Raw genomic sequence first — 27,023 nt, forward strand, 5'->3', positions numbered from 1 at the left:
CGCATGGACTTGTGTTTGTACAACAATTCAGTTCTGTAAATAACAAATGCCACAAGAAGCCCTTTCTGCCAAAGAAGGCAGGAAAAAACAACACCCCCCCAAAGGTCATGCAGTCTGTCACATGTAAAAAGCTACCACCACCCAGAAGAAGTGACCCTGCCTTTATATTACACAGCAATACCTGTATTTTGATCACAGATGGTTCCTGTTTTTGAAGGAATCCTTTTCTCTCCTCATAACTTTTTCTGACTAGGAATCCCCTTGCTAGGGCTTGCAGCTGAACAATCAGGTTTTCATTAGCAAGCCACAGCTGCTCTCGATTGTAATCTGCTGTAACTTGCCCAACAATAGTCTGGTAAGAGATCATGTAAAAAGTGTTTAATAAGCAATTAACCAAAAGCTGAAGGCAAACCATTTCAGAGTCTGGATTCCATTCTCTCCATCCACACTCATTATGAAAACCCCTTCAATTTACTCCCCACATTTTTAATCACTCACAAAACCGAGAACCACCATGTTATTACCATCATTTGTTTACAGGAGGATCGAACTCCCTTCAGATCACATCATCAAAAAGCTGAAAGGACTGCTTTCAACCATTACAAAGCTTTTCATACCAGGGGGCAGAGGTGGTTGCTTTTGCAATACTGCCAACCCCTGCTAACTCAAGAGTGAGATGCCAGGAGTCTAAAAATGGAACCCATACATCTGTGTAAAAATGCTTACTTTAGGGATTTCTAAGTTTCAGAATGATTTGAAAAAAAATTCTTCTGAAACCAGTCAGGATGTGAAGAATCCTGCTGGAGTGTCACGTGTACAGTAGTGGTTTGCATAGGTACAGCTAAATGCAGTCTAGTAACATGAAACAGCACATATCAGTGTAGCAACAGAGCGTAGGCCAGCTTAAAAGTGGCCCCGATTCAAGAAAGCCTTTATGGATGTGGATAAGGGCTTTCATGATTTGTGGGGCCTATGTAACGTACAATATGCAACACAGTACTATAACTGACAGAGCATAATTACATACACTTGGAAGATTATTCAAAAGCAGATTTAAGGGTACTTATGATTATATGATACGGGCCAAAGTAAGGTGCTTTATACTATATGTGAGTTGTCAGCCCCTTTCTAAGGGTTTGATTAAATAAACAGATTAAGTTCTACTGTATTTGAGGAAATGAACAGCCTAAACCAAAGTCCAATTAGAGAATTCCCTCTTTTCCCTTGTATTTTTAAGGTTATAAAAATCTTAACATAACCACTTCCTTTGTATTCAACAGTGCTAAAGCACTCACTTCTGTGTTTATGTTGCAGTTGTATGCATTAGTCATTTTGAACATTTTAGCACTCTACCTGTATTTCTTCACCGGTTAGCCAAGAAGTTTTTGGTATAAACCCTTCAGGCAGAACAAAGGTACTCTCTCCAGTTTCCACATTATAATAATAACCATATCTGCTCTTCATTATAAGTTTGAGCCATGGACCTTCACTAGAATCTAAAACCAATATATGTATATTGTTAGTGTACATTTAGGAGCCTTAATACATTTCTCCCCTTCCCCTCCACCTTTCCTCCCTGCAAAAGAATGTTTTCAATTATTTTACATATATGAAAGTCAGCACAAATTGATCTACCCTAAACTAGAAAAATTTTGCAAAAATATCCTGCTATATTAACAATGGCTCAGTTCCAATGGTGTGGATAACAGTGAGGAGCATAGTAGAGACTGGCCACCAGCTGGAATGGGCATTTTCAAAAACTGTCTTATCCATCTCTACTCAGAGTTGACCTAGTCAACATGGTACTTAAAATGCTGGCAGCAGTCAGTCTATATACTAAGGCTGCTACCATTGCCAACACTGGTGGATATGAAGCAGTGTTAGCAATGACTGGAAGCTTTTGCAACATTTCAGGTGTAGGTTGGACCTTATAGGCTCACAGTATACACCACAGGAATGCAGGTTATCATTCTTCTGAGCACCATCAGCTGAGAGAGAGACAGGAAGAGTCTTGAGTAAGTTTCCCTATGGACTGTGCCAAGATTACTCCTGGGGAAATTCTGTGTCACCCCGATGAGCTCCCCACACCTAGAATCCTACCCCACGGTATAGGTGCTAGAACTAGGGGTGCTGGGGTTGCTGCCGCACTCCCTGGCTTGAATTGGTTGCCATCATATACAGGGTTTACAGTTTGCTTCAATGGCTCTCAGCACCCTCACTATACAAATTATTTTAGTACCCCTGCCCAACGGCACCCCAGCCAGCTGTACCCGGATCCCCACCTCCCCAAGCCCCACCTCCCGCAGCATCCAGGCCCCCCCCATTCAGCCCCCCACATCAAGACCTCCCCACAACAACCCCCTTCACCTGGACCCCCTGCAGAGTCCCATTGTCCCTGCATACGGAACACCCCAATGAGCCCGTGCATCCAGATCCCCCACTGAGTTGCTCACACCCAGATTATCCCACACAGAACCCTCTCTCCGCACACCAGGATCCCATGCCCCCCACAAAGCCCCTCCACACTTGGATCTTGCCAGATTGAGCCTGCCTGTTCCCACCCGGTGTAGCTGGCACAGAGGGGCAGGGCCCTGGGGTATTTCTGGGTTAGGCTGTCTCAGCCTCACCACTGCATCCATGACCTGGAGCAGTGGTTCTCAAACTTTTCTGCTGGTGACTCTTTTCACACAGCAAGCCTCTGAGTGTGACCCCCCCTTTAAATATATATAAAAAAAGTGTTCTTAATTTATAACACCATTATAAATGCCGGAAGCAAAGTGGGGTTTGGGGTGGAGCTGGACAGCTCGCGACCCCCCATGTAATATCTTTGCAACCCCCGAGAGGTCCTGACTCCCAGTTTGAGAACCTCTGTCCTGGAGGGATGGTGGGGGGCAGGGTGATCTCTCACCTCTGTACAGCCTGTGCTCCCCACTGCCAACCTGGGGCCTCCATGTTTATTTATTAATAAATAAAATTTGAAGAATTTGAAAATAGTGTGTGCAGAATTTTTATTTTTTTGGCACAGAATTCCTACAGGAGTACAAGAGAACTATACCACAAATTGTCTTATGTGCTGAAATAATCATGTCTATGCTGGAAAAAGGCATTGTCACAACATGTTAATGTGTTAACTAACATGATGTTAACCTAGACTTGGCATACAGAATAAACGACTGTTTCTTATTTAAAGCCATCAGCTGGTCATGGCTAACATGAATACCCCGGAATAGCTGATGCTACTTTAAATGTTTGTCCTCCTTTACACTGAGGGCCAGATTCTGTCCCCAGCTGCAGCTCCTGTACAGTGCTCTGGTATTGCATCAAGGCCATAAAATGGGCTGCAATGGCCTTAGGAGTTCACCCAACCCAGGAGCCGCATAGGTCTAATATATGCGGCCGAAGCCTTCCTCTCACAGTTGCTGGTGTAAGGTTGTGCTGGGGGTGGGAAAGGGAGTAGAGCTGTTAGGCTCCATACTGTGGCTATTCTGGGCTGTGGAGTAGCCTATAGGGAGCTACAGAGAAGCTACCATATATTAGAGCAGCCCCGGAAGATGCTTTGGCCCCAGCCAAGACCAGAATCTGGGAAATGGAGAGATGGCTTAAGACATGTATGCACCCCTCAATCTTCTGTGCTGTGCTCTGAGTAAGGCACAGCACAGAATTTAGCCTGGAGCATTTAACATTGTGTTAGATAATGCATTTCTGATTAAGTTTCCTAGTATAAATAAGTGCTAAGAGAAACCTTAAAATTCAAAACTGGAGATTTAGACAGCCTTTGACAAATAAGGGGGGGGGGGGGAAATCTCAGTTTCTTCCAACTCTCCCTTAATTTACAGAAAGAATTAAAAGTTACAGTATATAAATATTTATATACATTTGCACTATATATAAATATAAACATTTTACACTAATCCTTCAAAGCTTTTACAGTACTACAGAGATTTGGTTTTACCTTCTTTGGTTTTTAAATTCTTGGCTTCTAAAAGGTTCTTGTAATAGGTTTCAGCACATTCTGGAACAACTCTTAAACCAAACTTAGGAGACTGCAATATATCCAGGACCGGTTGCGAATCATGCTTTTCCAAACACTGGTTAATCATTGAGGTTCCAAGAGCCACTAAACAACAAAATTGCATTTCAATGTCAGGCATTTTATATTTTACAAACATAGAAATACAGTTCTACATTTCAGTGATCTAGAGAATGCACTTTCCTGTTGGTGTTTTTGGAAACTATATATACATGATGTACCACCATCCCTTGTATCTTTTTGCAATCTACTCTCTTAAGTGAGAGATTTGTTAATGCAACTATTTCAGATAGTAAACTCAGGACGTACAATGCCAGTGCACTTTCTAGTCTGTATAATGTACATCACAATGCTGCAAAGATAGATACCTTGCCCAGCACTGGAAGTGTAGTTAGGAATAAGTTAATATTGATTGCGAAATCGGGGGACAAAGTCTGGCTGCTTTGTTGAAGACAGTCATGCAGCACTAGATAAACCTAGCAGCTGTGTGCAACTGACTTTTTGCAAAAGTTTGAAATTTCTCATCTGAAATAAAATGAAAAATTTGTATCCCATAAAGTGTCATTTTCCATGGAATTTCAGCTACAGCAAAGCCTACAATGACGTTAAGAGGTAGATTCACTCAAGCTTTCAAGTTTATGACAGTTACAGACACACCAGTCCATGCTTCAATGTTTATCATGGCATTCCCAAATAGTTAAATTCAAGATACATGCAAAGCAGCATGTGTGAGCAAATCTATTCCTATGCCGCCACATATATTATGTTGACCCAAATTTCAGAGGCCATTAATCTGGAGGAGAAGTGAGTGATTGACACCAACTCCCTTGTTGCCTGCCACAACTTGTGCATTAGACTGAAGTAGCATATTCAATTTTCTTAACTTGCACACATGTCCTGCTCAAAGCTGAAGTAGGATATTCCCCTCCCCTGCCCTTTTTCTGCATACATACTTCTACCCCAAACAAAGCTGACCCAGCAGGGATTTTCAGTGTCAGAGCTAACAGTTTACAGGATGGAGAAAATAATCCCCCAACAAGACATCTCTCCAAGTCAGCAAGTGAAAATATGGTAAACTGAAAGACTGCTTTTTTGTAAACTTGATATATATAAAAACAAAACAAAAACGAACATAGAAAAGGGCCATATAAAGGGTATAAAGAAATTTAGGCTAGGAAGGAGAAAGAGGTTCATTGTCACTCTGAAAACAAGTAAGTATTCGGTTGAGAGCAGGCAAAGTGTATGCAAGACAACACAGAAACCCACAGCAAGATTAGACACACCCAACCTTTCCACCAGGTATGAGCCCACTGTTTGTCTAAATTTAAAAGAAACTGACCTATGCATGGCACACAGACCCTTCCAAGACTAGAGATGATCATGCCTAGTCTGCCATGCCGCCACTGACGGGCATCAGAATGTCAGCAATGAGAAGACAGAAAATCCAAACAGCAACAGCAGTAGCTTGGTACAGAAGGTACTACTGCAGCTGCTGTTCTCTGAGCACTGGAAGTGGAGACCCTACCAATACGTCAAGACGCGGGCTTCCCTCCACCCGTAGCCTTTTGGCTACCATTCCTCATCTGAGCCTGTGTCCCTCTCACTGTCATTGATGTTTTCTGGGAACTGTCCTTGTGTACGTAAGCTGACACATTCTTCTCCAACAAAAACAGCAACACTGGTCTCTGTAGCCAGGCTTGTCCTCAGTACGGGGTTTACAATGGTGTTGCTGGTGCCATGGCACAGGCTCCAAAGGGCACCAAGCCGGCCCACTCTCAGGGCAGGGTGGGACGGGACGGGGGGACGGGAGCACCCCCACAACTCCAGCCCACAACCTCAGCCCCTGCCCTGACTCCTGCACCTCCTTCATGCCCCCCCACAACCGCATGCCCCGACTCCTGCACCCTCCCCCCCGACATCCCCACCTGCACCCCTCGCACCAAACAGGAGCTCCTGCACCCCCCTCCCCCACATCCCCACCTGCACCCCTTGCACCAAATGGGAGCTCCTGCACCCCCCTCCCCCACCTGCACCCCTCGCACCAAACAGGAGCTCCTGCACTCCCCTCCCCCACATCCCCACCTGCACCCCTTGCACCAAATGGGAGCTCCTCCACCCCCCCCCCCACATCCCCACCTGCACCCCCTGCATCAAACAGGAGCTGCCCCAGGTAAGCGCTCCACACCCCAATCTCCTGCCCCAGCCCTGAACCCCCTCCTGCATCCTAACTCCTGGTGAGACCCTGCATCCCAACCCCAGGCTGCTCCTGCACCCTAACTTCCTCCCAGACCCTGCACCCCCAACCCCCTCCCGCATCCTAAGTCCTGGCCAGACCCCACACCCCAAAATTACTTTATTTAAAAAAAAAAAAAAAAGTAAAGCGCTCTTATCTAAAGCGCTTTACAATAGTTAGCTAATGGTACAAACAATATTTGGAAAGATCATTAAGTGGTCTGCCGAGACCCTCGGCAATTATCAAGTGTCTGTGGAAAAATAAGTTAGACTACAGAAAATCAAGGTACCTCATGTTATTTTCATTTACTTGCTATTACTTACAGGAGGAGGATAAAGGGGAAAAATGAAAAACAGGGGTGGGGGGGGAGAGAAGAGAGAATGTTCTTTTTCTTGGCTGGGTCCCAAGGAGGGGCCCCAAAAATGAAGCTGAGCACAGGGCCCCACTAACTCTAAATCCACCACTGGGGCTGACCCCTCCCCCACAGCTCCCCACGCCACAGCCAGGGGCCGACTCCTCCCTCGCCCTAGCTCCCTGCACAACTACCACTAACCCCCCCCCCCCAAAACTCCATTCTACCTGGGGCTGATCCCCCAAGCCCTGCTGCCTGCATCACCACCCCCACCCCCCCAAACACACACGTTCCTCCATGCCCCACTAGGGGCGTGCACCAGCCTTTTTTGGTAAACTGGGCATTTGTTCATTTGCTCTTGCCAACAGACGGGATAAATTCCCGTTTTTGTCAAAAAAGTCAGGATGGCCAGGACAGAGCTTAAAAAGGGAACTGTCCTGGCCAAACAGGGACGTATGGTCATCCTACCTCAGGCAAGTGGGTCCTGAGGGAGTCCGGCCAGGGCGGGGGACAGACCCTGACCTGGCTAATCATGCCACTCCTGAGAGTCCGGAGTGATTCCCCACCCTGCCACTGGACCAGCCCCGGCTGCGCTGCCAGCTCAGCCTGGCAGACACTGTCACCTTCCAGCAGGGCGGATGAGTGTGGCCAGGAGGTAGAGTGTGAGGGGAGGCTGTTGGCCAGTAGGGGGGGTCTCTTGAGGGGCAGTGAGGGGGGTCTGAGTGGGGCGCTGTGTAGTTGTAGTGGTGAGCTGTGGGGAAGTGCATTGGGCAGTAGTGGTGAGGCGGGGGGGGGGTTCTGGACAGGGGTGGTGGTGTGCAGGCTGCCGTGCATTTGTGGTGGAGGGTCTGTGTGGGGGGCTGGTGGGCATAGCAGTTCCAGGGGACGCTGAGCATAGGGAGTCGGGGGCTGTGTGACACAGCATGGGCCCACCCGCAAGGGGAAGGGGCATGCTGGCAGCACAGGGCTGGGCGGGCCAGTGTGCATCTGGCAACTGCTGGTTTGTATACAGTGCCCTTGCACTGGGCTGGATAGAGCGGGGCCGGCCCCACCATGCTATGCCCCATTGCCCCTGGGCTGGCCCGTTGCTCTAGGGACTGACTTCCCCAAGTCATGCTCCTTTTCCCCCATCGGGGCCCACAAATATGTTTGGCGCCAGGCCCACAAAAGGTTAATCCGGCCCGGCTTGTCCTTGTCCCCAACTGCTTGGTTTAGTAGGTTAGGTACGGTACATTAACACTGTTCATTAGGAGTGCCTTGGTATGACAGGTAGCTGAGGCAGTTATACCATACTTTGAGACTGGCCCTCCTGCACCTAGCTATAGCACATTGACAGGGGGGCTGCTTCTGGAGAAATGATTCTGAACATAGAGCTGCTGCTGCTCCGACTCTTTAGAACAACAGCAAAAAATTCTCCCCTCTTGGGGACTGTTTTCATGGTAAGACTATGCTAAACAGCAAAACTTACCAATTCGAAGATAGCAAAAAAGTAGATTCCTAGGTATACCCCATAGTTCCTGTAGTATTTAGAATCTCAAATACTGGACTAGCCACCACCAGTGTTTTTTCCCCTGACCCTACAACTGGCTCAGATATACAAAATGCAGCCAGTCCTATCACAGAATGAAACTGAACCTTTAAGAGGGCCAAAGATCAGCTCACTCCTGTGATGCGGACTCTCCCAAAACACAGGATTTCTGTGGCTGCTAGCAATGCGTGCCAGGTATAAAAAAACCTGCTTTGCTAGTTCATGTCATAGGAGCAAAATGAACTGTGATTCAAGTTCACCCTGTGACTCTCCCGCTCACAAAAATAGAATAAAATGGTTTAAACTCAAGTCAATCCAAGCACCTGATGAAGTGTGGTGTGAATAGTAAAGCCCATTCCAACACTCTCCAAAATTGTCAATTTTTATAGGATATACAGTTTTATAAAAAGAGAATACACAAGTTCCACAAAGTTTTTTGTGAATGTGGACAGTTTCACGTGAGATGTCATGTTTGTCAAAATTATACCATGAAATCAAAATATTTTACTACTCTTTCATCTATGTGGAAATCTGTAAACAAAATCAGAAAACTAAGCTTACAAGAAGTTAAAGACTTCTAAAAAATGCCTGTTTCATTAGGTTTGTCACATCACTCAGTTCATTCTTCAATTTTATGCTGTTACCGACATCCTCCTTCCACCCGCTCTTCAAAAATAGATTCCTTTTCTACATAAATCCCTTTTACTGAAATTGTGTCAAACACTTCAGTTAAATTTTTGTTCAAAACAATGGCTAATATTACACTTTTAGTTTGCCTTTATTTTTTGCATGCCCTGTTCTTTAATTTGTTTGCCTTCTTAAAAAAGCCTCCCTGAGGTTTATGGGTCAAAATGAAAATTCTCAATGTGATTATAAGAAAATAGAGTTCAAGTCGAAATCATTTGATCTTAGTGGGTGTTAGCATCTTCAAACAAAGCACGCTTGCTCTAAAAGGGTCACATTCCTCGTGGGAAATTTGTAAACCCAAACATTTCTCATCAGAAAATTGACGACACTGAGTTGCCTTCGCAGGATATGGATATTATTTGTTCCACTGACTTCCTTTGTTCCATGCTGAGCAGTGGCCTTAATGACTTTTTTTTTTTTTTTTTTTAAAAAGGTTACGTTTGTTTGTGACTTGCTAAAAAAATTATTGCTTGAAAATCCTGCTTTTTTGAATGCCAAAGCTCATGAACATTCAAGGTATGTATTTAATACAAACATAGTGCCATAAAACAAAACAGACTATGAAAAAGTCCATTATTGTATCTTTTTACCGGTTCCCACATAGTCCAAGCCTTGGTTAGTCAGATTTTTTATTGCATAATAATGCCTCTAGTATTATCTAGCAACGTGATATAATGTTGGTGTGTTAATTAGCACAGAACTAACTATATAACCTTTAGAACGTCAATATTTATATTGCTCCTAAATGAGTAAACACAATCTTGTCTATTCCAGTCTCATTCTCTAATTTTTGCTTATCTTTGTTTGATTCATAGAATATCAGAGTTGGAAGGGACCTCAGGAGGTCATCTAGTCCAACCCCCTGCTCAAAGCAGGACCAAACCCCAATTTTTGCCCCAGAACCCTAAATGGCCCCCTCATGGATTGAACTCACAACCCTGGGTTTAGCAGGCCAATGCTCAAACCACTGAGCTATCCCTCCCCCCTTTTCACAATTATAAAGATCCATTTTTCTTTGTGCATAGATTTTTCTTCATGTTTCTCATGCCTTCGCCTCACAGATTCATTAAAAGCACTTATCCTCATCAAAGAAGACATTAGAATTCCCAAGTGCAAGAATGTTCAGTGTGGGTAAATACATGCATCTGAGCCATTCTCAGACAATAAAAGCCAGATGCTTTTCACAGATGTTTGATCTGTTAAGGTTTCCTCCCAAGGTTTTAAGCACATCTGATTGATTAAATCAAGGCACTAGGTTCAGTTAATCTTAAAAACAATAGCAGCATCAAATTCAGCAACATTAGAGCTACACCTCTTCAGTAGCTAGCCATACATGTTCAATGCTACAAAGATTTGTTTTATTCTATGCTTTCAACATCCAAGGAACATTTTAATTTAAGACAGTAGGTTGATCTTTAGCAAACAAAATACAACTACTGAAGGTGGAATCGAAAAAATTCAGTCATGGCAAGACATTTGATGACCACATATCAGCGGTAATTACAGTAAAAGCTGTTTTATCTGGCATGTTGGGAGAATGGGGGGTGCCAGTAAGTGAAAAATACAGGTTAACTAAGGGAGGGAGTTTGGGTGCAGGAGGGGGTGCAGGGCTGGCGCATGGGCTCTGGGACGGTGTTTGGATGAGGGAGGGGGCTTAGGGCAGCAGGTTGGGGTGCAGGGTGCTGGATCCAGGGGGGCGCTCACCTCAGGCAGCTCTCTGCAAGCGGCAACCTATCCCAGCTGCTCCTAGGCGGAGGCATGGCAGGTGTCTCCGTGTGCTGCCCCTGCCCCACTCACTAGCTTCACAGCTCTCACTGGCTGGGAACCACAGCCAATGGGAGCTGTGGGAGTGGTGCCTGTGGGCGCAGACAGCGTGCAGAGCTGCCTGCTGAGCCTCCGCCTAGGAGCAGCCGGGACAGGTCACTGCTTGCAGGGAGCTGCCCGAGGTGAGTGCCCCCCAGATTCAGCACCCCGCACCCCCACCTGCTGCCCTGAGCCCCTTCCCGCATCCAAACTCCCTTCCAGAGCCCATGCTCCAAACCCCCTCCCATGCCTCAACCGGACTATAAACCGGAATTTCAATGAAGATCAGAAATGCCGTTTTAGAGAGCTTTCCGGCTGGTGAAGTGCTGGATAAACCAGCTTTGACTGTATATTGTTGCCAATTAAATTTACAGGATACCTATTCTAAAACCTTTACTCGTTGATCCTTTGCTTGGACTGGGAGCAAATTCCCAGGCATGTACAGCAATGGCTTGGACTCGTTTAAAGCTAATTTTTTCCCTCTCAAGTAAGGAGCAGCAGGTCAAGCTGGGGGCTGACTGCTAGTGATATCATTTCCAGGTCCCAAGACAGGCTGAAGGTAAAAGAAAGCTACTTTAGCATTTCATATAAGGACAGGGTAATTTACAATTTTATTTATACATTTTAGTTCGGAAATTCCTGTATATAAGAGTTTAGTAATCTGTTATTCTTTCTTGCTTGGCTCAGTGCTCCATTCTCATTATTGCATATAGTTGATCAGCATTTTATATGGTTTGATCTTTTCTGTTGCCTGAGGAAGGCTGCTTTATTTGAATAAGTAACAATATACAAGAGGTAAAGGAAAAAAGGTGTTACCTACCTTTTCGTAACTGTTGTTCTTCGAGATGTGTTGCTCATGTCCATTCCATTCTAGGTATGCGCACACCCACAGAACCGTTCTTGGAATTTTGTGTCTCAGCACTATCCGTAGGGCTGGCAACTTCTTGCTGGCAACTCCAATAGGAGGGGTAGGAATGCAAGTAATGGAATGGACATGAGCAACATCTTGAAGAACAACAGTTACGAAAAGATAGGTAACCGTTTTTTCTTCAAGTGTTTGTTCATGTCGATTCCATTCTAAGTGACTCACAAGCAGTATCCCTGGAGGTGGGCTTGGAGTTCATGGTCGTGTGGCTTGCAGGACTGCTCTACTGAAGGCAGCATCACCCTGGGCTTGCTGGGTGATTGCGTAATGGAATGTGAACATATGGGTGGATGACCAGGTCGCAGCACTGCAGATATCCTGAATCGGCATGTAGGTCAGGAAGGCAGCCGACGAGGCTTGTGCCCTGGTTGAATGGGCGGTTACAATTGCTGGTAGTGGCACTTTCACCTATTCATAGCAAAAATGGATACAGTCAGTGATCCATGATGAAATTCTCTGGGTGGATACAGGAAGGCCTTTCATCCTATCTGCCACCGTGATGAAGAGCTGGAGCTGCGTCAACTTACGGAATGACTTAGTCCTTTCGATATAAAAGGCTAGCGCTCTCCCGATGTCCAGAGAGCGTAGTCTGCGTTCCTCATCTGACTTATGAGGTTTTGAGAAGACGACCAGTAAGTAAAAGTCCTTGTTGGTATGAAACTGCGAAACTACCTTGGTCAGGAAAACTGGGTGCAGCCGCAGCTGAACCTTGTCCTTGTAGACCACTGTGTAGGGTGGCTCCAAGGGGAGTGCTCTAATCTCAGAGATCCTATGAGCTGAAGTTATTGCCACCAGGAATGAGACCTTCCATGAGAGCAGAAGAAGGGAGCAAGAGGCCAACAGGATGACAGTGGGGCCCATGAGCCATGACAGTACATGGTTCAGGTCCCAAGGAGGATGGGATCATGGACCTGAGGATAGAGCCACTTTAGAAACTGGACCGTCATGAGCAAAGACTGACCTGCCCTGGAATGGAGCGTGGACGGCTGAAATGGTGGCCAAGTGGACTTTGATGGATGAAAGAGACAGGCCCAGGAGCTTGAGATGTAGAAGATAGTCCAGGATCGACTGCAGCAAGGGCTGTTCGGGCCGAAGACCTTTGTCCAAGGCCCGACACGTAAACAGTTTGCATTTGGTCAGGTAGGTCGTCCTGGTGGAGGGTTTCCTGCTGCCCAACAGGGTCTATTGGACATAAGCAGAGCACTCCTGCTCCTCCACACTCAACTGTGCAGCAGCCAAGCCGTCAGGCGCAGCAGGGCTAGATGCGGGTGCAGAAGCCTGCCATGGTTCTAGGAAAGCAGGCCCCGCCAGAGAGGTAGCTGCAGCAGAGCTGCCACCGAGAGGTCCAGCAGGGTGCCGAACCAGCGCGGGCGAGGCCACGCTGGGGCGATCAGAATGACCTTCGCCTTGTCCTGCTTGATCGTCAGGAGGCCTCTGTGGATTAACGGCACTGGTGGGAAGGTGTACAGCAGAGCCCCCAACCACAGGAGCAAAAAGGCATTGGACAGGGAGCCTCTGTCGATCCTGCGAATCGAGTAGAATACACGGCACTCCCCTTTGCGGCCCTGGTCCTGTTCGTCATCCAACCCAAGTCTGAGGCATCGGAGACCAGGGCCACCGATAGGACTAGAAAGGGACCCCACTTCGACACCGACCCATGGTTTAACCACCATTCCAGGGATGACTGTGTATGATCTGGCATCCTGACTATGCTGTCTAGATCATACCTGTTGGGGACATAGACTGATGCCAGCCATGCCTGCAGGGTTCTGAGGTGGAGCCATAGGTGCTGCACCACATGAGTACAGGCTGCCAAGTGGCCTAACAACCTCAGGCATGTGCGAGCAGTGGTGAGTGGGTGGGCGCTCACATGTGAGATCAGGTCGTCCATAGCCTGGAAACAGGCCTCCAGGAGGAAGGCTCTGGCCTGCATGGAGTCTAGTACCGCTCTGATGAATTCTATGCATTGCACCAGTGTCAGGATCAATTTCTTTTAGTTTATCAGCAGGCCCACATCATGACAGGTGGAATGTACCATATCGAGGCTCCTTTGCACCTGGTCCTGAGACCTACCCTTCATGAGCCAGTCAAGGAATGGATAGACCTAAAACACCCTGACACCTCAGGTAAGCAGCCACTGGGTGCCATGCACTTTGTAAATACCCTTGGGATCATTGAGAGTCCGAAGGGTAGCACCATGAATTGGAAATGGCATTGGCCCACCATGAAAGGAAGGAACCGTGTGCTGTTGGAAGATGGAGATATGAATGTTGAGGGCAGTTTACCAGTCTCCCAGATTCAGGGAGGGATGATAGAGGCTAGGGAGACCATGTGAAACTTCAACTTCTTGAGATTTGTTGAGGTGCCGCAGGTCCAGAATGGGTCTTAGGCCCCCTTTCGCTTTTGGGTTAGGAAATAGCAGGAGTAGAACCCTTTCCCTTTCACTTCTCTCAGCTGCCCCCAGCTGTAGGAGGTTCTCCATCTCCTGAACGAGGAGTTGCTTGTGAGAAGGGTCCCTGAAGAGGGATGGGGAAGGGAGGGGTGGCCGAGAACTGCAGGGTGTAGCCGAAAGATATTATACTGAGCACAATGGTGCAAGGTTAATTGTGACCATGCTGTCCGGAAGGGACGCAGGTGGTTGAGGAAAGAATAGGAAGGTGGATCCTGGAATTCTATTGAGGCGCTGTCCTTGAGTGCACCATCAAAGCGCCAGCCTGTGGCCCCATTGGTGTCTCGCACAGCCGAGTTGTGTCAGCAAACTAGAGAAAGAGGGGCGACAGCATTTACCCTTTCCCCTGGTCTCTTTCTTTTCTTTTGTAGACACTTTGCTGAGGAGGACCCCAGGACCTAGGGGCAGAGGGGCCCAGAACTGCTTCCTCACTGTCCGTGGCATGTGGAGGCCCAGCAAGTGCAGAATGGCAGGGCTCTTTAAAGCCATGCAGCCTCGCATCAGTCAGTTCCGAGAAAAGCCCAGTGCCCTCCAATGGAAGGTCCTGGATGGAGTACTGCATCTCCTGGGACAGACCTGAGGACTGTAGCCAGGAGCTGTGCCTCATTACCACCACTGAGGCAATGACTCTGATGGACAAATTGGCAGCATCCCAGGCCATCTGGAGGGAGCTCCTTACCACTGCCTTCCCTTCCAGGATTGTGGCAAACTCTTGGTCAAGGTCCTGTGGCAAAGCTTCCTTAAACTGGTTGAGGGAGTCCCGCAGATTAAAGTTATACTTCCCCCAACAAGGCTTCGTGGTTGGACACCTGAAACTGGCCATTGAATAAATTTTCCTTCCAAAAAAGTCCAGTCTCTGGGCATCCTTACTCTTAGGTGTGGCACTCATCTGACCCTGCCTGTCCCTTTTGTTGGTTGCCAATACAACCAGTGACCCAGGGGGTGGGTGCGTATAAACATATTCAAACCCCTTAGTGGAGACAATGTTTCTTTTCTGCCCATTTGGAAGTGGGCAGAATAGATGAGAGGGTTTGCCACTGCACCTTAGCAATCCTGAGAACCCCTTCATGGGCTGGTAGCGAGACCCGGGCTGCGACTGCAGCCAACAGCATGTCAAAGAGGGTGTCCGACTGCTCTGCCAGCTCCTCTGCCTCCAGTCTCATGTTGGAAGCCACCCTTTTGAGTAGGGCCCAGTGCCCCTTAAAGTCATTGGGAGGGCTGGCATGGGAGGTGCCCACCACCGCCTCGTTTGGCGATGAAGACACCACGGGAGAGGGGCTGGGGCACCTTCCCACTCTGGGGATGGCTCCCTTGGCATTTGCACTTGCTCTTCCAACCCCATGTCAGAGTCTGCACAGTGTTCCAAGCCCGGTGCCAGTGGTACACGGCCCAAGGGTTCCAATAAGGTCATTGGGCTGGCCAATGGCCCAGCTGCCATGCGGCCCCCATAGGTGCCCTGCTGATCTCCAGAGCCGAAGAAGATCAGTGTTTCTTTGGCGAGGGGTTAAACTCCTGCTCCGACTCAGACCAGTCACCTTCTGGAGACCATGGTGGGGCTGGGGAGGCTTGAGTCTGGCGGGGGACCAATGCCTGGAAGGCAGCAACCAACGCCTTTCCAAGGAACAGTGCTGGGGTGATGGGGACTCGTACCGTGGCAGTGAATGGTCTTGCACCAGTGAAGATCGATGCGTTGAGGGCCATCTAAGGGATGAGGACCTGTGCTGAGGCATTTTCAGGTGGGAGGCAGGCCGGTACCTGGAATACGGAGACTGGTGCCTTGAATCAGGCGATCCACATGAACACGGTGCCAGGGATCTGGGCCATCTGGCCGGTGATCAAGGCTGCAGAGTCGGGATTCATGGCTGCATAGCCAGGGAACTATGACTCTGCTCTGGGGACCTGCAGTGCTCCACTGTCCTTTGAAGTGGCCCCATGACTAGCTTGGTCTTGAGTTGAGGGATCTTAGCCACACCTGCTGCCAGGCATGGCATAGGCCCACCAGAAGGCCCTAGCTGCCTGGAAGGCCTTGGGCATCGAATGCACTAGTAGGTGCAGGGGATCCCCTACCGCTCCCAGGAGTTGGAGGCGGATCCTGGGTGGGCTGGGGGGTCCAGCCAGAGTGGTACCCCCTTGTAGCTCCAGGGCAGGTATATGGCCTGAACTGGCTTCTTTAGCCAACACCCTGCCCCCTTCCCCTCCTTGGTCTGTGCCGGGGAGCCATGTTGCTTCTTCTATCGTTTCTTGTTCAGCAGCGAGGGGGAACTGTGCCAAGAGGAACCTGGTGCCGGTGGGGTGCTCTGCACCGATGCCGGGTGAAGTGCAGCCTCCTGAGGAGGGCCTTTAGATGGATGTCCTGCTCTTTCTGAGTCTTCGGTTGAAGGTTTACACAGATTCTGCACTTCTCCTTTATGTGCGACTCTCCCAAGCACTTCAAGAAGCTGCTATGGGGGTCACTGACAGGCATAGGCCTGTTGCAGGATGATTACGATTTGAAGTCCGGGGAAACGGGGCATGCTCCATCCTGGGGCAAAGTTCCTGCTGAGACTAACCTATGAACACTTAACTCTAAATCACTAAAGTACTAACAACTATATACAAAGAGACAGTCAATGGGCTGTTAGAAACCGCTATCCTCTTGTAAGGCAAGAGGAAGGTGCTTCAGCCAACCATCAGGGGTGATAAGAAGGAACTGAGAGAGTGTAGGGCTAGCGGCACCTCATACCAATTCATGAGCGTGGCACTCCAGAGGGTGCCACAGCTGGTCCTTTGGAAATTGTTGCCTCAGCGGTATCCAACAACTGTGCAAGTGGGCGCGTGCACACTAAAATGGAATCAATATGAGCAAGCACTCGAAGAACAGAATAATACAAATTATTTCAAAGCAAGTTACTCTATTCTAAACTGATTGAGACATGAACATAGTATAGTTAAAAATAAATAAGTGTGAATAGCAGCAAAATCCTAGTTATACAGATACAGATGAAAGAATGCTCCACAAATTGCACTATGTGGCCAGTTGACAGAGATTAGAAATAACCTGAAATGCGACTGAAAATAATTTTTCATAAGGCAAATGACACTTAAGCTTTCCATAGTACTTGAAAGTGGTCTTTGTGGAGAAAACTTAAGAAAAAGCAGGAGGAAGTCTATCAAAATATTTAGAAGTTATTCTTTTGATACACTAAGGCCTGGTCTACACTGGGGGTGGGGTGCGAGCTAAGTTGGTCTAAGTTACACAACTTAACCTACAAAAATAGCGTAGCTGAAGTCAACATATTTAGAGCTACTTACCGTGGTTTCTTCACTGCGGTAGGTCAACTGCTGCCGCTCCCCCGTCAACTCCACCTCTGCTTCTCGCTCTGGTGGAGTATCAGAGTCAACGGGAGATTGCTCGATTTATCGTGTCTTCACTAGAGGTGATAAATCTACCCCCGGTAGATCGATCGCTCCAGAGGTAAGTGCAGACATGCCCTCAGTATTAAAATTATAGTAATGGGCTAAACTGAGCTATTATATGAAAGCTTTAAATACAGTACTTCTATCAACCACAAAAGTACAGGACAAATCAGAATAAATAAAGCCTATCAAGTCAGTCAAAATACTGCAAGAATTAAGTAAAAATATTGACTAAAACTATCTAAAAATATGGAAGCTTCACCCTAAAATGCCATTTAAGTCTCTTTGGCTGGGGGAAGTTTGACTGTAAGGGATTTACTGTGCCAAAAAGTGACCAAAGTGCATTTCACATTACCAAGAGATTCGAGATTTAATTTAAAAAAAAGCATTTTTCAGCACATTCTGTATGTTCAGGAATAGAACCGTAAAGAAAGAGTCCCTTCAAGACATTTCTCACACAGCATTTCCATATGTTTGTCAAAAAACTGATGTTCTTGTTTCTAGTTGAGTCTTTCACTACTGTGGAGCATTCTCAATTTGGAATTCCAGTACAGTTTGCACAAGTATTTATAAATCCTTCAGATTTGTTTGTACTCTGTCTTCTAAAAAGTTTTGACATTATACATACCCTGGGTTCAATAGCATAACCAACTTTTCTTATGCTACCATCTTTTTACAGATTTAAAGAAAACTGTTGCATTATGAATTGAAATAATCGTCATTTAGCCACCAAAAAAGCTTTTTTTTTTTTTAAATACTTTGAAAAATTAAAGCATGTGACGAAGCTGGAGAATTTACTGGCATTTGTTAAGAGGCATTGTTATGGAATAAGAAATCTGACTAACCAAGGCTGTAACCATGTAGGAATTCAGTCTTGCAACATAGGTCAGGACTTCGACTTATACACAGGGCTCCTTTCAAATGTTTTCTACCACCACATAGAAACTTGTCAAACAAGTAAAATCTCTCATATGAAATGCTTCACTTGTCTCATTCCCTCCTTGAATCTATTTTCATATCTATGCAAGGGAGATTAATATACTGTATTTCATCAGCTCTGTGAAAATGTATTATTAGCATTCGAAACCTTTGCTCTTTTATTACTTTGGGTAATACTAATTTCCAAAATTACTAAAGACACAAGGACAACTGTTTTGGATAGATCTAATTACATTATTTTACATTTAATTCTTATTTTAAAACATCCTCAATCTTACTGTAATGAAAAAAGTATATTTTGTTTTCCTAAAAATAATTTACTGTAACTTAACTTAGCCATCATATTGAAGTGTACATGAATAAAAAGAGTTAAAAATCTGGTCTCTTTATCCTGAAAAAAAATGGTATTTCAATGTAGATTCAGCTTGATACTTACAATTTGCTGCTTTTTCTATATTCCTATTAGCATCACTGATTCCTTTTTGTATCTCATCTAGCCAGAGAACTGCTGACTCATCATGAGATTCCTGGGAGAGAGGAATAGAGAAATATTTATACATAAAATACAATTAGTCAAACTCAGTCTGAAAACACACATTATTAAAGCTTCATTAGATAGAAAGCCTCTCTGAAAGTCTGAGGACACTAAACCTAATCTGACTGTATTGAACCTAGCAACGAACAAATTAAAAAAAAAATCACAGAAAAAAGATGCATCCGATGAAGTGAGCTGTAGCTCACGAAAGCTTATGCTCAAATAAATTGGTTAGTTGCTAAGGTGCCACAAGTCCTCCTTTTCTTTTTATAGAAAAAAGCTAAAGTTTAGATAACATACTTTTCTTCAGCACAGTAAGTATATGTTCACCAAAATGCAAAATTCCATTTAACATGTGAAAGTTTGGATAGTAGTTTTATTCTACTGAAGACAGACCTAGATTTCTGAACAGAGTTAATTGAGTGACAATTCAGTTTCCATAATTCACCAGTAAACAGAGGAACAGGCGCATTCAGTAAGACCATCAGACAGCAATAGGATTCCTCAAGGACATGGCATCAATCCAATAGAAGGTTACAAACAGTTAACTTTTCTTTCAAAGCTCTTCATTGGAAATCATACATATGTACAGACAAGTAAAAAGACAAAAATATCAGTATGAACTTTCACACAGAAAGAGCTCAGATTTACTAATGCGAAGATTGCTTTAAATTCCTGAATTTTTTGAAACATGAAGTACATACCAGGGCAGGCGTTATTTTTATAACTACAGACTATCTAATTCTACCTCATACGCAAGACAAGCCAAATTTTCAAAAACAGCTTATTTTGTGTGCTTCAAATTTGCAGTCCGAACTTAGGCATTTGGAGGTTTAAGTGCCTAAATATACAGACAAACTGAAGTAAATAACTGCAGGCATGATTTAACATGCAGAATTGTGAGCACAAAAGAAGAGACCCTAGTAATGTCAGACTGAAGTTAAGCTCAGTTAAGGTGTTTCTAGTGCATTCATCACTTAAGTAACTGTACACCAGAAATCTGGGATTTTGTTTTTCCCCCCGCAATCTCAAAGAATGGCACAATTTATAGCACACAAGTCTTAAATTAATGCCTGGGATATCAGAGAAGTAGTAAAGCCAGAGGACACTACTGCCAAAACCAACTTAAAAGTGCTAGATGCTATTGCAGGGAAGACTGATTTAGGAGGTACTTAAATGGTCTTATTCAGTGTTCAGGAATCAAAGTCCACACCCATTAACAACTAACTGGAAAGCAATGTTACAGTGTCAGCAGTTGGTTTGGAGGACAGTCAACCTCTCACTGCAGAAGTAAATTGCTTCCATTGCTCAATGAAGATACAAATGGTAACTGCTAATAAAAAAATTGAAAATTTTCATGTAACACAGGGAGACTTTCCATAGAGAAACACAAAAGCACGAGTTACATTAGGTTATGAAACCCATAAATGTCACTTTAGCAAAGACATAAAATTGTACAAATATATGCCTATAAAAAATGAAAGTGAGGAAAATGTCACATAGGGATGGAATGCTAAGATAGTCTATTGAGTGGTGAATCAGTTTGACGGTGGATCTCAGTGTTTTAATTTATTTTATTTCAAGCCAAAACCCAAATGAATCTGTACTTTGCGAATGTAACGGTAATGAGAGGAGAGAGGATGTGTAAAAGCTCTTTCATTAGAAAAGTGGAACAGATATTTGTGTGGTAAGTGTGACAAGAATGTAACTATCCATGAACACATGAATGTTTTTGCATTGGCATTTACACATGAATTTTCTTATAGTAAACTGCATTTGATTCCAATTATAACAGTGGGGAAGAGTACAAACTGATGCAGAAAAAGCATTTGTGAACACAATTTGCATTTCAGGTCACTTTTCCCACCATTTTTGAGCCTTAAACAGCAGGAACAAAAAGTCAACTCCTTTTCTTAAGTTAGTGTAATTTTTCTCTCTCCTTCCTTCTCCTCCCCAAGTTTGCTATGAGGATTTACAGAGGAAACACCTGTAAGCTTGCAGAACACTTTACTGCTTGCTTATTTTCTTATAAAAAAACTACAATACAACAGTCTCACATTAGTCTCACAATATTTTAATTCTGGCATCAGGTTCAAAGATCTTCCATCCAAACAATAAACTTTTTAATTAAACTCAAAATACACTTCACTTCCCAAACTGTCAAGTTAGGCACAAGCTATGCAGGAGGACAAAAATTTCAGAACAGAAATGCCTTACAAATATGATCGGAATCAATTATACCTCACACTCATTGTGAGGTGTATGTTGCAGCTATTACAAATCAAAATTACTTTGTTCAGAGTATTATTAAAGGGTGAGTCAGTACTAAGAGTCACTAAACTTCAGCTGGAACCTCGGGATTGGGGAGGGAGGCATGGAATATTTTAACTCCCCAGGATCTCAGATTTTTTCAGAATTATTATAATGCTGGTAAGCATACGGCTCCTGGGCCAGGTAATAATTTGTTATTCTAATCTTACCAGTAAGTTAGAAGCCAGCCAATGTTGCTAAGACATTTTGAAGTTGTCTGCTGGAAGCTAGTCACTCATCATGTGACACATAGGAAACTTTAAAAAATAATTTGTGTAAAGTTTCCTAAAGATGTAGACTGGTCAGGGACAGGAACTGTTTAAACAAAGCAGATGGGACAGGACAGACAGCCTACAGACCACTGTCAATTGGTAACTGATAGGCAGATGACAAGATAGAGCAGAACCCAGCTAGTCTGTGTGAAACATGGTTGTATCATTGTTACCTCATCCTCCCTTCCCCATCCCTGCCAACACCATGCATTTGTTTCCTCTTGTAATTAACCAAGTTTGTAAGCCTTTAGGAGATCGACTTTCTTTTTACTACATCTCTGTACATATTAGCTCAACAGGGGTCTGATCTTTGATTGGGGACTCCAGGTGTCAAACACTTTGTGAATATTCTAAGCAGAAATATTTTCTTCTGAATATTTTTATGTACAAATTCCAACAAAGTACAGAAAGACCTTAAAAAAAAAAAACAAAAAAAACAACTACCCCTCTTCATGCTCATGGTAAATTAGGAGTTAAATTACAGAAGTTAAAGTAATTTAATCTCTTCCGTATCAGCCAGAGGTTGAAACTGAGTCATGTATATTTACACATTCAGATGTCACACCCTATTGCTGTACTAGAGAAAGAACAAACTAGTTAGTTACTATAGATCCTGTACACACAGAATGCTTCTGGATGGCAGACGTAAAACTCCAAGGTCTTTCACGCAAAAATGTGGATTTAAAAACCTTTTCAACTGAATTAAAGAGGCTTTATTTTTCCAACTGGATTTAACTTGCAACAATGAAAACATTGGTCTTAATTATAACTGGATTACTGTCTCTGTCCTCAAGTCTACAGCAAAGAGGTAAGCCCTCTGGTTCTAGTTGTATTTTATATTATCTGTATATTTCAGTGGTACCATGAGCATTGCGCTTATCTTTTAGATGCTTTTGTCAGCTACAGGTACCCTCAGCAGGCTGATGCACCACATCAGCTGAGGCAGATTTTGATTGCTCTATTTCTCCCCACAGTGGCCTTTGATAGTTTTGCTAATTGACAAACAAAAGGCAATTGTTTTTGTGTTTACTGAAATGTGATTTCCTACATAACGCACTTCCTCTACAGTACTTGTTCCTACAGTGATGTGACAGTACTGAATTTGTGGGATCACACCCTCTGCGTAGAAAGAGGGCATCATAAATACAGGATTAACACTTCCAAGAAGGTACCACTAGAAGGAAAAAACTCAGTTGATGGGGGGGGGGGGGGGGGAAATTTGTATCCTAAATACCTAGGGAAAGTCACCATTCCAAAACATTGGGCCTAAATCAGAGTCTCACTGGAGACTCTGGGAAAAACACAATGATTTCAGTGGGAGCAGAACTAGGCATTTTCTATGAAGATTAATTGTTTTTGTATTTATTTATTTAAAAAATGCTGACACCAGTCTCTTTAAAGGGCAGCCATGCCCAGAGATGTGACTAAAAATAGCACAGTCTTACTCAAATCTGCTACCTATGCACACTCTATCATGGCTGCCCATTCTAACCGTCTGCAATGCCTCGACCTATGTGATATTTCCTGTATATTTTTTTTATCCAGAAGAAATTAGTTATGTCACGTTAGGACAAAGACTAGGATTCAAAGATTCAGACAGGACTGCTCTACATCTTACAGTTTGTTCAGAATTCTGGAGCTAGGATTCTAATTATACCAATAGCAAAAACTTTATTACAGCTACATGATTCAAGTGAAAGATGTTATATAGGTACAAAGTAGGATTATTATTGTTTTGCACACTTTTGGTATTAGCACTTCTTTACAAAATTCTATGCTAAGCCTTATCAGGATTGCTGACATTAGGAGAAGAGGCTAAATATGCCCATTAATCTTTGTCTAAATAGTAAGAGAATATTTACTTTAGTGACATTTTCAGAGTTATCTGCAAAAGTGTAATGAATTGCAAGCAAGTAAATCAATAGCTACCATCATAGCACCTTTCACATACATATTTTTTCTTTTTCAAAGCACTTTGCACAGTAAGGATAACCACATGGTGGAACTGAAGCAGACAGATTTGCCAGCTGTAGAATCAGAAATAAAACACAGATGATCAGCTCCATTTTCAGTACTTAAGACTAAAGCTACCCTGCCCCATAACAATGGAGAGTAATAGCTATATCATTCGTTTCAGAGTAGCATTGCTTCTTCATGCTAACAGAAGGGAATCTGGTTTGCCTTCTGAGCCAAGAGGTAAAGAGCAGAGTAGCTAGTTTTTTTGTTTTGTTTTGTTTTAAAGAAAGGGTGGGGACAAGCCTCTTAGGTGTTTGAATACCATATAAGGAAGATTTTGTATGTAAAGATAAAGGGCAAACATTTCTACGTATAGTTCTAATTTGAAAAATGGGTATGTAAAAATGGCACCATCTTATTCAACGTATTTGCCTTTTACATAGTCATATGTGCTTGCTTAAGTGACAAAAGTTTCTGTTTATTATTCCTGTTTGCACTGCTGAGCCAACAGTTCAGGGCATGCGAATCAACAATTATATTCCCTCTTTCTACATCAGCATGGTTAATCAATTTCAAGAAGTTACACCTGTGAAAATCCACTAGCAACATGAGGTTGCACAGATGTCATAAGCATAACTCTGTCATCAAAAAATGATGATTATTCTTAAAACAGAAAGACTGCAGCTTGCTCAAGTCCACCTGAGTATTCAGGGCTGAGAGTCCATTTATAAATAAAATTATGAGGGGTTTGCCATTCCACACGATACAGAAATTGGAGACAACACAGTACCCCACAATGCCATTTTTATAGAATCATTCTTCAGATTAGAGCTGCACTAATTTCTCTCAGAAAAAAGGTATACATCATGACTCTGTCCAGAGTTTTATGTTTTATCTTACGTTTTACTTGTTTTCTTTTTTTAAATCTTAGATTCTAAACATGGTGAGAACAGCTCCACAAGTCAAGATGTGCCTGATATTAAGACCTTTCATGGAATGCCACAAGGGACTTACGATTATATTCCCCCTTCTGATATAGAAGGCTGGACAAAGACTGTTCATAACAAAGAACGCAAATGCTCTTCAGGGAAGTCAAATGGCTCAATTCTGAAAGTTAGCAATACCACAATGGAGTACCTTAGTAGTTCTTTGAGCACCAAACTAGTACCTGCAACATATATTCTTGTAGTTTTATTAGGTGTGCCATCAAATGCCATCACTCTGTGGATGCTGTTTTTCAGAATCAGATCTGTTTGTACTGCCATCTTCTATACAAATTTAGCCATATCAGATTTTCTATTCTGTATCATACTGCCATTCAAGATAGCATACCATCTCAATGGAAACAACTGGATATTTGGAGAAATAATGTGCCGAACTACGACTGCCATTTTCTATGGCAATATGTATTGCTCCATTCTACTCCTCATGTGCATCAGCATCAGTCGTTATGTGGCTATTGTTCATCCGTTCACCTACAAAAGTCTACCAAAGCGTACCTATGCAACACTAGTATGTGGCATTGTGTGGACAATTGTTTTCCTGTACATGCTGCCATTCTGCATAATGAAGCAAAGCTACTACTTGGAACAATTAAATATCTTTACCTGCCACGATGTACATAATGCCTGTGAAACTTTATCACCATTCCAATTCTACTACTTCATCTCTTTAGCAATCTTTGGATTTGTAATACCACTGACCATTATTATTTTTTGTTACATCTCAATTATTCAAACACTCAATACTTATGACCAGAAGTGGTTTTGGTATGTTAAAATAAGTCTCTTGATCCTTATGATTTTTGCCATTTGCTTCACACCAAGTAACATCATACTTATTGTCCATCATGTTAATTACTACTACAACAAAACAGATGGCTTGTATTTTTTCTATCTTATTGCTTTGTCTCTAAGCAGTTTAAACAGTTGCCTTGATCCATTCCTTTACTATCTGACATCCAAAATCAGAGAGCAATCCAATGTTTATCTCACAATGGTTAAAATATCCAGAGAAGAATGAGCTAAATTAAATGTCCAACATTTATTATTTTGTGACAGATATATACATGTCTGATAATTCATCAAAATAAAAAACACACTCCTCAATTAACTATTGTTTTATAAATTCTAATTGGTCTTTTTTAATGAAAAAAGAAAGAAGCAGTTCAAAAGCATCTTCTTAAGATTTACATGCTTCCAAATTTTATGTTAAAGGAGACTTCTAAAAATACAGCTTTGCCAACTCTTGCAATTTTACCACAAGTTTTGGTGCTGTTCTTGAAACCACTGCTTCTGATTCAGGTGAGAACCTGTTTTCATTTTTAAAAAAATATAAAGTTTCTAGCCCTCACTGCTATGGAGAAAGGCCCAAATAGGTGAACCCTAAAAGCTCCAACAGCAGAAGGCAAATAAGACTCAAATGGTATTTTTAACCCAGTATCACTATTTTTGAAAACTTTGGGTTGGCTACCCTGAAAATACCTAATACCACTAACTTATGATCAATGTGTAGCAATGCGGATTTCTATCTTGCCCTCTATAGAAACACTTTCACTTTTGAAGTGCAGTACGAAGAAAAGCGACTTATAGGCTGCAACTGTGTGCGAACTGGGCCACAGGTGGCCCACAGGTTGAGGACCACTGTACTGGAGTAATGAAAATCAGGTACAGTCCAACCTAATACTTGCAAATCAGACACTTGCTTTTAACCTCCACATCTCTTACTTAAAAGGATGACAATTAAATTGTAGGTAACATCTGCTTATATGAACAGGAGCTCTTCTGGGTGGGGGGAGGGGCAAGGGCGGTGAGTATGCTGCATTTTATTGAACTTTGGTTTTGCCAATAAAAGGCCAAATAAAATAAAAAATGGCTGAAGAAACTGAATATAGTCTTCTCTGTTTAAAAAGAAGACAACTTAAAATCACATCTGTCTAAAAATGTTTACCTGCCACTGTTACAAGCAACACCTAAAATTACTGTAATTTATGAGACTGAGTACATTGCGTTCTCAAATACGTACCTTTTTAAAAAAAGGTTTCACTCTTTCCTTTGCAGTAATTAGTGATTTGGGTTGCTTTTTTGAGAGTTTTTCCACAGAGCAAAAGGAGAGAAAAAGCACATTTAAAGTAGCAGAGAAAGGACTTCAAAAAGCAAGAAAAGAAGATAGGGCTTGTCTACACTTACTGTGGATCGATGCTGTGGCAATCGATCCACCGGGGTGTCGATTTAGCGGGTCTAGTGAAGACCCATTTAATTGACTGCCGATCACTGTCCTGTCGACTCCAATAGTCCACCAGAATGAGAAACATAAGGTAAGTTGATGGGAGAGTTTCTCGTGTAGACACTGCAATAAGTCGAACTAAGCTACGTCAACTCCAGCTATGTTATTCATGTAGCTAGAGTTGTGTAACTTAGGTTGACTTAACTCCACAATGTAGATCTGCCCATAGAAGGGGGACAGTAGGTCAGCTGTAGTACTTGAAAATTACATTCAGTGCCTTTTTAAGATGACTAAATTTTAAGCTGAATACTCTAAAATTTCTTGTCCTGAACTACGATGAAGTTTTTAATCAAAATACCCCCATAATTTATAAGAATTGGGAC

The 27,023-nt window shown here is 43.5% G+C and overlaps 2 protein-coding genes across 4 annotated transcripts in view; one reads left to right on the plus strand and one right to left on the minus strand.

The window, feature by feature from the left end:
• Positions 1-27,023, minus strand: part of IQGAP2 (IQ motif containing GTPase activating protein 2) — a 242,355-nt gene that overhangs the window by 49,230 nt on the left and 166,102 nt on the right. For all 3 annotated transcript variants that reach the window (XM_048851522.2, XM_048851521.2, XM_048851523.2), the window contains 4 exons: positions 18,779-18,869; positions 3,953-4,117; positions 1,354-1,496; positions 182-352 (listed from right to left, as the gene is read on the minus strand). In XM_048851522.2, coding sequence (XP_048707479.1) covers positions 182-352; positions 1,354-1,496; positions 3,953-4,117; positions 18,779-18,869 — 570 coding nt within the window. The remainder of the gene's footprint in view (positions 1-181; positions 353-1,353; positions 1,497-3,952; positions 4,118-18,778; positions 18,870-27,023) is intronic.
• Positions 22,027-26,286, plus strand: F2RL2 (coagulation factor II thrombin receptor like 2). Its single transcript, XM_048851537.2, has 2 exons — positions 22,027-22,267; positions 24,347-26,286. The coding sequence occupies exons 1-2, from the start codon at positions 22,204-22,206 to the stop codon at positions 25,435-25,437; spliced, it is 1,155 nt and encodes a 384-aa protein (XP_048707494.1). The 5' UTR covers positions 22,027-22,203; the 3' UTR covers positions 25,438-26,286.

The sequence above is a fragment of the Caretta caretta genome, chromosome 5 (genome assembly GCF_965140235.1).
Source record: "Caretta caretta isolate rCarCar2 chromosome 5, rCarCar1.hap1, whole genome shotgun sequence".
NCBI classification, from domain to species: domain Eukaryota; kingdom Metazoa; phylum Chordata; order Testudines; family Cheloniidae; genus Caretta; species Caretta caretta.

Coding starts and splice junctions, on each gene's coding strand:
- F2RL2 (XM_048851537.2), top strand. CDS start 22,204: ATGAAAACATTGGTCTTAATTATAACTGGATTACTGTCTCTGTCCTCA. Junction 22,268..24,346: donor CTCAAGTCTACAGCAAAGAG/GTAAGCCCTCTG, acceptor TTTAAATCTTAG/ATTCTAAACATGGTGAGAAC.